Source organism: Diospyros lotus, chromosome 15 (genome assembly GCF_014633365.1).
Source record: "Diospyros lotus cultivar Yz01 chromosome 15, ASM1463336v1, whole genome shotgun sequence".
NCBI lineage: Eukaryota > Viridiplantae > Streptophyta > Magnoliopsida > Ericales > Ebenaceae > Diospyros > Diospyros lotus.
Genome location: NC_068352.1, coordinates 18,186,105 through 18,196,372, shown reverse-complemented (window position 1 = coordinate 18,196,372; position 10,268 = coordinate 18,186,105). Strand labels below are relative to the sequence as shown.

The 10,268-nt window shown below is 34.1% G+C and overlaps 1 protein-coding gene across 2 annotated transcripts in view; it reads left to right on the top strand.

Moving 5' to 3' along the window:
• The first annotated feature begins 3,463 nt into the window (after positions 1 to 3,463).
• The window catches only part of LOC127791916 (peroxidase P7-like), a 76,078-nt gene continuing 69,273 nt past the window's right edge, over positions 3,464 to 10,268 (top strand). Inside the window, exons 1-3 of one of the 2 annotated variants that reach the window (XR_008021027.1) lie at positions 3,464 to 3,771; positions 3,903 to 4,094; positions 4,381 to 5,121. Coding sequence is in view for 1 of the 2 variants with exons in the window: in XM_052322095.1 (XP_052178055.1) it covers positions 3,550 to 3,771; positions 3,903 to 4,094; positions 4,381 to 4,932 (966 nt within the window). In the remaining variant the exon portion in view is untranslated. Of the gene's footprint in view, positions 3,772 to 3,902; positions 4,095 to 4,380; positions 5,259 to 10,268 lie in introns of those variants that run through there. The other variant, XM_052322095.1, reaches the window with a different exon arrangement.

Genomic DNA, 10,268 nt, shown 5'->3' with positions numbered 1-10,268 from the left:
AGAACTCTCATTGATACCATTTTTCAACTGAAAAAATTAGATTTGTATGTTAAAAAAATAATTACGACATCTCAATTAATTTTAAATAATTACACACAATTTTATGATTACAAATTATTAAAAATAAAAATACCTAACTTATCTTTAAATCAGGAAAGTGACACCAATTGATGATTTGAGAGAAAAAAAAAATAGAGAAAAAAGTGAGAAAATGTAACTGCTAACCCTAATAAGTCCCTAAATCAAGCAAAATCTCAATTTATCTCCAAATAGGTGTAAATCTCAATTAGTCCATATATAATCTAAGTGAAATACAATTCATATTTCAATCACAAAACAAATTAGTCTCTAATTTATCTTTAAATTATGAAAGCAAACCGATCTCAAAACACTTAGTAAATATCATTTTTTAATTCAAATTTCAAGCACACAATTCTTTAAGTTTTTTTTTTTTTTAATTTTTCCTCCACATATACAATTTTTAATTGAATTTTCAGATACTACATTGTGCTTCTAATTTCTAAAATTGAAAATTACTTTATTTCAATGATTTAATGATTTTACTAAACTGGTGATTAATTTGATTATGTGATCCAAAATTGAACTAAATTTAGCTTAGGTTATGGACTGATTTGCTTTGCACTTTTATGGATTTAAATTGAGATTTTACTTGGGCTTATAAATTGATTAATTAGGGTTAGTAATTACATTTTCCTTTTTTTCCTCTTTTATCCCTCTATTTTTCCTCTCAAATCATTAATTGGCAATACTATCTTCCATTTAAGAGTAAGGTTTGTATTTTATTTTTAATTAATTATAATAATAGAATTATGTGTAATTATTTAAGATTAATTGAGTCACTCTGATCCTTTTTTTATTCTCTATGTATATCTAATTTTTTTGACAGGAAAATAATATCAAAGAAGATTCTCAATAAAATAAAATATTATAAATTATAAAGTGAATTTAGTGGATTTAACCTAAAATTTTCTTTCCAACTCTACTTGCAAAGAATAACAATTAAAATTGTCCTCAACATGACAAGCAATAGTGGGAATAAGCCCGACCATGGTTTAAAAGTCTTAGTCAAATGTTGCATTTGACATAACACTTAAGTGGCCTTCTACAATTCTCATGTGAAGTAAGACAAAATGATTAATGATATTGTCATTGTAGTTTGTGAAAAATTATTTATAGTAATTAATTTGGATGACTCTTATTTATACTATAACTAATGAAATATTAAATATTAGTCCTATAAAGTCTAATCTCATGAACGAGACAAAAATATATAATATGAAACTAATTTTATACAGAGTGTTCTTTGGTGTTGATCTAATCCCATTTTGTTTTTGCCCAAAAATATATTCCGAATTGTAATATATATGTCATTTGATAAAACCATCATAACTAATATTATACTTAAGAGAACTTCGCACCAATCAAATTTTTTCTTTAATTTTTTTGAGTTTTTGTCTACTTCTCTTATTAAATTTTATCGTATTTCGTTTAGTTTTCATCAAACATTATTTTTTTATATGATTAAATCATCTAATTATTTATCTTGCAGAGAAAGACAAGAAAAAAAAAACAAAAAGAAAACTTCTAGAGAGAAGTTGCGAGGAAGTGAGACTTAGCTTAGGAGTATAAAATGGGATTTTCTTTTCTGATTTAAAACTGTATTGTATAATAGCTGTCAAAACTTTAATGTTTTATTAACCATTTTGTTAAGACCACGTGCCTATATATCAATATTATTTTTTTTTTCTAAATTTGAGGACTCACCTAATTAATTTAATTTGAGTCTGTCTGCCTTTCAAAGTTGAAACCAACCAACAATCCCAAGAAAGTAATAATAAATTAAGTATTAAAATGCATAGTATGCACGCGCAATAAAATACGAAGAAAAGTCATATACCGATAGAATATATAATGGAGACTGCTGGCAGCTCCCACTTTAGAATTATTTTATTGTATGAAAATAGAAATGAAAAATATTTTCGATACAAAATTAAAATAAAAAAATGGGTATTTTTTTAAAAGAACAAGTATAAATAATTCTGAAAAGAGAAATATTTTTCATTTCAAAAATAATTCTGAAACATCAAAATAGTATCTCCGAACTATTTTCGTGCTTCATTGACGTTAATACCACACTTTTGTAACGTCTTTGATTGATTGTTGATCTCAATTGTGCCCAAATTTAGCTACTCGTATTTATATTTTCTGTATTATTAATTATAATAAAATGGTGTTAAAATTATGATAATATATATATATATATAATCTACAAAAATTCTACCATGCTTTCGGTGCAGTTGGAAGTTTGAAACTTAATTAGGGGAGAAGAGAACAAAGGTCATCTTCCCTGCTAGCACTCCACCAGATAAGCACAATTAAATTATTTATTTATTATTGTTATGCCATTCAATATCAACATTAATTATATATGATTCATGATCACGGTGACCCACAAGGTGTTATATATGTCAATGTATGTAGCCCCATCCTGGAAGAATTAATTCAGATTAATGCATTCAGTACTTTCTCCACAAAGCTTTAAGTTTTATTTTTTTTTTTAATTTATTTTTTCGCTTGACAAACTTGTGATCTTTCTTTACTTGCAAATAATTTATATATATATATATATATTTTATAGCCATCCGCGATTGAATTGATATGTTCTCGAGGTTTAATGAGGTTTAGTTAGAGTCGTGTGAACATTTTTTTTTTCTAAAGATAGTAGACATTCCTTTCACGAGTAAATTAACCAAATAATTAATCAATAGTAAGATTAATTACTGTCTTCGAGATCTAGATATGCAAGCACATATATATTAATTAATGGAGATTCCTACATCCAAGAGACTTGTGAATCAGCTAGAGGAATCACGTTTAATTAATATATATTTTTGTACTATAGAATACTAATGTTTTTAGAAATATAAAATGTTAATTAGACATAAGTAGTTATAAAATTAAAAAAAAAAAAAAAGAAGAAGAAGCTAGCTGCAGGTTCTAATAGACCCTTGATATATGGTTGATGCTGAAAATGGTGTTAGGGAGAGACAACTCATTGGGTATATAGCTTCTATGGCACGTACGTATATAATAATAATTCTAAGGAAAGTCAAAAAGCAAAAAGTGTGGTCGAATGAATTCGGTGGAGATACAGTAATATACATATTGGAAGATAGATGGGTTTGATTTTCCTTCTTCTTTGAAATTTTCTATCTCTATCCAATTTAAGTATAATTAATCATAAGTAAACCCTTTTAAGCATAAATTAAGACCTTCAAATTAAGACCCGCTAGCAGCGAAGTTTGAATTCTCATCTTCCTCCTCGTCTCCACGACAACACCACTAACTAACATCTCTCTCTCTCTCTCTCTCTCTCTCTCTCTCCGTGTGCATGTGCATGGCACTGACTAATATGGCTCTATAAATGGAAGAGGAAGACCCCATGCAAACCAAGTCTCTCACCCAGAACAGAAGATCAGTAGTAATATTCAGTCAATTGATTAAGCTCGTATAGATAGATATATTGCCATGGCGTCCGTTGATACTATTACCAACTTCTTGGCCACACTATCTGTCATTGTAACTCTTCTTGCCTTCCATGGCCGAGCGCAGCTTTCTCCTACTTTCTACTCCTCCACTTGCCCTAATGTGCAGACCATCGTACGAGACGCCATGGAAGAAGCTGTTGAAAAGGAGGCTCGAATGGGCGCCTCCATCCTTCGCCTGTTCTTCCACGATTGCTTCGTCCAGGTGTCTGACAGTTCGATCCATGCATATCCATTATTAAATCCATATATATATACACACATTTGATTTTGGTTTCTGTTCGTTTTCGCTGATTACAAGTGTGTAAATGCACGGCATGCTTAATTATTCTTCAGGGCTGCGATGCGTCAATTCTGCTGGACGACACGGCCACCTTCACCGGCGAGAAGAACGCTATCCCAAACAAGAACTCGGCGAGAGGGTTTGAAGTGATCGACGCCATTAAAACCAAGGTGGAAGCTGCCTGTAGCAACACTGTGTCCTGTGCAGACATCCTGGCTCTCGCTGCTCGAGATGGGGTTGTCTTGGTGAGTTAAGTACTTATAAATATTATATCATGGTCATACAAAATTAATTAAGGGGACCCAGCTAGCTAGCTAGCTTAATTATTTTATTTATATAGGCATGCAATAAATCCAACTAATGATAGTTGTGAGTTTTTCTATAAATAAATATATAGGTTTCTCATACATATATACTTACGATTTTTCCATTGATTTTCTCTAAAGAGACAATTAATTAAATCCCATTTGATTTGAGGAGTTATGACAGTGATGTGTTGAATCTGTTAATTAATTAACTAATTGGTGGCAGCTGGGAGGGCCAACATGGACGGTGGAACTAGGCAGAAGAGACTCAAGAACCGCCAGCCTAACTGCAGCCAACACCCAAATCCCTTTCCCATCCGACAACCTCTCCACCCTAATCTCCCTGTTCGCCGCCAAAGGCCTCTCTGCCCGGGACATGACGGCGCTCTCCGGCAGCCACACCATCGGCCAAGCTCGCTGCACCAACTTCAGGGCTCGGATATATAACGAAACCAACATTGATCCAAACTTCGCAGCCCTCCGACAAGCCAATTGCCCGACCTCCGGCGGCGATAACAACTTGGCTCCGCTCGACATCCAGACCCCGACTCAGTTCGACAACGCCTACTACCAGAACTTGGTGGTTCGACGAGGGTTGCTCCACTCGGACCAGCAGCTGTTCAACGGTGGATCACAAGATGCACTTGTTAAGACTTACAGTGGTAATAGTGAAGCTTTTTCAAGTGATTTTACAGCTGCAGTGGTGAGAATGGGGAGCATCGATCCCCTTACAGGAACCGCTGGAGAGATTAGAAAGAACTGCAGGCTGGTTAACTGATTAATAATTTGACTCTGAGGGTGCATGGATTTATACTAATTTAATACGCACAAAACTCCGAAGAGTTGTTTGTGGGATTTGAATAATCTTTCTTTCTTAGACTTATGGGATTGCTGGGTAGTGTGCTTGAATTACATGCAAGTCAGTCCGTATTTAAATTTTCTATAAAATTAAGTTTGTATGGCGGAGGTCGATCGACTTCTTTTGTCATCTTGTTCTTGTTTGAATGATCTTATTGGGGGGGGGGGGGTTCAGTTTTGTTATCTTGTATTTTTGTTAAATTAATAATGTGTTCTTGTTTGTTGGGATAAGCAACATTAAATTAATTGCAATCCTCCGATTCAAATTCAGATTCAGATTTTGTCCATCCCATATTGCCAACTTCCCTCCTACCTTCCTTCTTAGCTAGTCATTCATAGCATATATATTGAGTGAATCAATATTCAATAGAATAGAGTCCACATTAAAACTTATAAGTTACAGTTTAAGTGATTGAATAACAATAAGGTGAAATTCGTATCAATAGGTCGTGACTTTGATTTTTTATCTTGTGCAATGAGGCAAAATTTTCATCTGTGATTTATTTCTCTGCCGAAATCGATGGCACGAGCAGTGAGAGAAAGATCTTAACACCCAAATCTATCTCCCAACTACCAATTAATCGTCTGACATTCGATCGCAATGCCAGTTTCAATTCAATTACTTAAAAGCAGTTAACTATTATATATATTTAATTTAATTTATGCGCAAATATATGCTTATATAATCTATTACTAGAAAGCTAACCATAGCTATACACGTTAATAAAAATAAATAAATAAATGCTTTCAAATGGTATCACTTGGTAGTTGTAATTTTATTTTTATTTTTTATTTTTTACATTCACCTTAATTACTGATTATACAAACTGGCAACTATGAAATTTTAACATGCAAATTTTAATTTTTGTTTAAATTTTAGATTTATTATTATATTTAATAAATAACTAACAGAAATTTTTTTAAAATAAAAAGTTGAAGGCTTCAATATATTTTTATTTATATAGAGACGAGGCTATCCTAATTTTTTTTTTTTTTTTTTATGGGAGCACCGCCCGCCTGATGGGTCTAAAGGCTCCACTCAAGCCCTTTACGCCCAGCTCATGGGCTCAACCCATTGGGCCATATAAATTTTAATTTTATAAAAATATTAAATTATAAATAATTTAATTTAAAATTTTGATAGTTAATTTAATAATTTTAATATTTTAAAAATTATATAGACAATATTACAAAACGATTAATAAATCTTAAATAAATTATCTCATACACAATTGTATACTTTTTACAAAAAAAAAAAAAAAAAAAAATTATCTCATACACAAAAAATCATATTCACCTTAAAAAATTCTAAATATATATCTTGTGAAAGGAATTCAAATTCAAAATATGAATTTTTTTTAGATTTTAAATATTTATAAATTTTAACAACTCCTTACAGATGAAAAATATAACCAAACTTAAGATAATCATCAATCACCTTTTAGTTTTTTAAAACATAATTATCCAATTACAATAATATTAATAATAATAATAACTTAATAAGAAGAAGAAGAAGAAGAAGAAGCGATGCTGCTTAAGATAGAAACAGAACAAACAGGAATCTCAAATACCCGTGTTAAGGCTTTCTTGATTTCTACTTTGCTGTATCATTTATGACCTTTTACATCACATTCTCATGAGCAAATCAAGTTACGCATAAAACAGCTAGTCATAAGTATAACTAACTCCCTTCCTACAAATACAACTGTTCTGCTTAGGACATATTATTTAGAGAGGCCTCAACTCAATCCCCTCCCTTACTTATAATAATGGTTCCTCCAACAACAGGCAAAAATGGAGGAATCAAATAGTTCAATTGGTCCACATCAATGGCATTATCTCCATACTTATTTTAAGTTTCCATCTCCCCCTCTTATTTTCTTGCAAAAACAGCAGTAAAGGACTTGGTGTGCAGAAATGTTTCCTAAAAGCAGTCAAAATCCTGATACCCAGGAAGCCAATGTACTATGGCACGGTGACCTAGTAAAACTATTTCATGGAGGTATACTACGTTCCAGTAACAAGTCAGTAAACCAGACTTTCTCACCTCATGGATGGTATTTGCCATGTCTTCATCACTGAGCAGATTTTGTGACCTCATGGATAGCATATGCCAAGTATCCCACATTACCCGTTGTAGCGCCTGCCATACTGTAGCATCACATTGTACACATATTAGCTCTAAAATCCCGAGCGGATGCCAGCATATTCAGTTGCAATTCTGAAAGATGTATTACCTGATCCGACCACTGCGTGTCATGTAAATATGGTATTCGCTAGTCAAGCGATCGACTTGTTCGGGAGTCAACCCACTACAGCAGAACATTCCGATCTGTTTTGAAGCATCCAGTGTAAGTGTCACTTGAAAATTGAGGAAACAAGGCCTATATAAATAATTGATGAATTTAACAACTGAATACCTGCTTAGTTATGTGCTCCCTGTAGGAAAAGTTTTCAAACTAAACCCCTGTTCTTCTCTCTATACACTGCTCAAAGAAATGAGAAATCAACAACTTTTTATTCATATCAAACTGTAGGGAAATAGGCCCTATATATAGGCAATGAAAACAAAATACAGGGCTGATATTTAATAGAGAAATAAAGTTCCAAAAATAAAACTCCAGTCCAGAACCCAAGGGTCCCTCTTTATTCCATCAGTTTAGAAGCTCAATAGCCTCACATGTACTCCACTAGATTAATTTGACAGTTTTGCTTTGATCACTTCCAACACGCCCCCTCAAATCAAAACGTCCCCATGCCGAGCATGTCTCTTAGTCTGTTGAAAGATTCAATTGACAATGGCTTCGTAAAAATATTAGCTGCTTGCTCCATGGTATGACAGTACTTCAGCTCCATGGTCTTTTGCTTTACATGGTCCTTGAGAAAGTGAAACCGTGTATCGATATGTTTGCTTCTTCCATGTTGCACAGGATTCTTTGTGAGCTTTATAGCTGACTTGTAATCCACGAATATCACTGTAGACTCCTTTTGTGGATGATTCAATTCCTTCAAAACATTCCTCAGCCATATCGCTTCACAAACAGTGAATGAAACTACTGTATACTCTGCCTCGCATGATGATAAAGCAACAATTCCTTGTTTCTTGGATGTCCAAGAAAATGCTATAGACCCAAGATAGAAGACATAGCCAGTAGTGCTTTTCCTCTCATCTAGGTCATCTCCCCAATCACTATCTGAATATCCAACTAACTATGCATCTTCACCATAGGTATAAAAAAAGACCAAGCTTGAGTGTGCCTTTAATATACCTTAGTATCCTTTTTGCAGCTAACCAATGTGACTTCTTAGGTGTCTCCATGTATCGACTCACAAGCCCAACTCCATAGACAATATCTGGCCTCGTGATTGTCAAGTACCTCAAGCTACCAACTAAGCTCTTGTAGAGAGTTGAATCGACGACTTCTTCATCTCTTTCTTTTGACAACTTTATGCCTGTTGACACTGGGGTATTTACAGGATTACAGTCTTCCATGTTGAATTTCTATAAGATCTCATTCATATACTTCTTTTGAGATATAAAAATCCCATCATCTTGTTGCTTTACTTCAATACCTAGGAAGTAAGACATCAATCCAGTATCTATCATCTCAAACTCCTTGGACATGGTTTCCTTGAACTCGGTGATCATTTCAGCGCTATTTCCTGTGTAGAGTAAATCATCAACATAAAGGAAAATGATTAGAGATTCACCTTGATAGTTCTTCTTCATGTAGATAGCATGCTCATCTGGACATCTGGTGAAACCACTTTGATGAAGAAAACTATCAATGCGTGCATTCCAAGCCCATGGTGCCTGCTTTAAGCCGTACAAAGCTTTCCTCAAACGATACACTTTGCTCTCCTCACCTTCTACCAAGAAACCTTCTGGTTGTTGTACGTACACTTCCTCCTCCAGAATGCCATTGAGGAAAGCTGACTTGACATCAAGTTGGTATATCTTCCAGCTGTGGTGAGCAGCAAGTGAAATCAACAATCTTACTTTGTCAAGTCGCGCAACTGGTGCAAAAATTTTGTCATAGTCAATGCCATATTTTTGTTTGTAGCTTTTAGCTACTAGTTTGGCCTTATAACGATCAACATCACCATCTCTTGTGCGCTTGATTTTGTACACCCACTTGATACCAATCGCCTTTTGGTTTTGTGGGAGTGTTGTTAACTCCCAGGTATCATTCTTCTCTATGGCACGGATCTCCTCTTCCATTGCCGACCTCCAACAATCTTCTTCCATGGCCTCTTGGAAGGTGAGAGGCTCATGATCCGCATATAGACAGAAAAGATTGATTTCTCCATTTTCTGTTTGTGAGTAGATCTCTCTAAGGCTTTTCATTTTGATGGGTGTGGAGGATGTATTGCTGCTACCTCCTGCTGAAGGCGGGGATCCTTTCTGGACTGTAGAAGGTGTAGCAGGTTGAGGAGATGCTGTTGTTGGTATTTAACTTTAAGAAAGAAGTTGAAACAGAACTTGAGAACCGATGATTTATTACTCAATCAAAAATACGAAGTCATACATTTCTGTTTTATCACTAGCTCTTTATATAGCAGAGCAGAATGACAAGTAAGTAACTGAAACAAAATAGAATACATAAAACAAGCCTAAAATAAAGATAGAGATAAGCAGGGAGGTTGGAGAAAATAATGGAGCAGAAACTGAAGACTCGGTTCTGCAGTTTATTAAGTGGACTTGGTCTTATAAAAAATACCTTTTTGATTTATTATTTCCAACATTCCCCTTCAAATCAAAAAGCCTTCATCCCAAGCAGTGATCTTAATCTGATAAAGACTTCTGATGACAGTGGCTTAGTGAAGATATCTGCTACTTGTTCCTTTGTATGACAATACACCAGCTCAACTGTCTTTTGCTTTACATGATCTCTGAGAAAATGAAAACGAGTATCAATATGCTTGCTTCTTCCATGCTGCGTGGGATTCTTTGACAGTTTAATTGCTGACATGTTGTCAACACGTATCAATGTAGATCCTTCCTGAGTGTAATTCAGACTTGTCAGAAGATTTCTTAACCATATGGCTTCACATACAGTAAATGAAACTGCCACATATTCAGCCTCACATGATGATAAAGCCACAATTGGTTGTTTTTTGCATGCCCAAGTAAATGCTGTTGAGCCAAGGTAAAAAACATAACCTGTTGTGCTTTTCCTTTCTTCAGGATCTCGACCCCAGTCACTATCAGAATACCCAACAAGTTTCGTACTTTCTCCATAAGCATAAAAAATG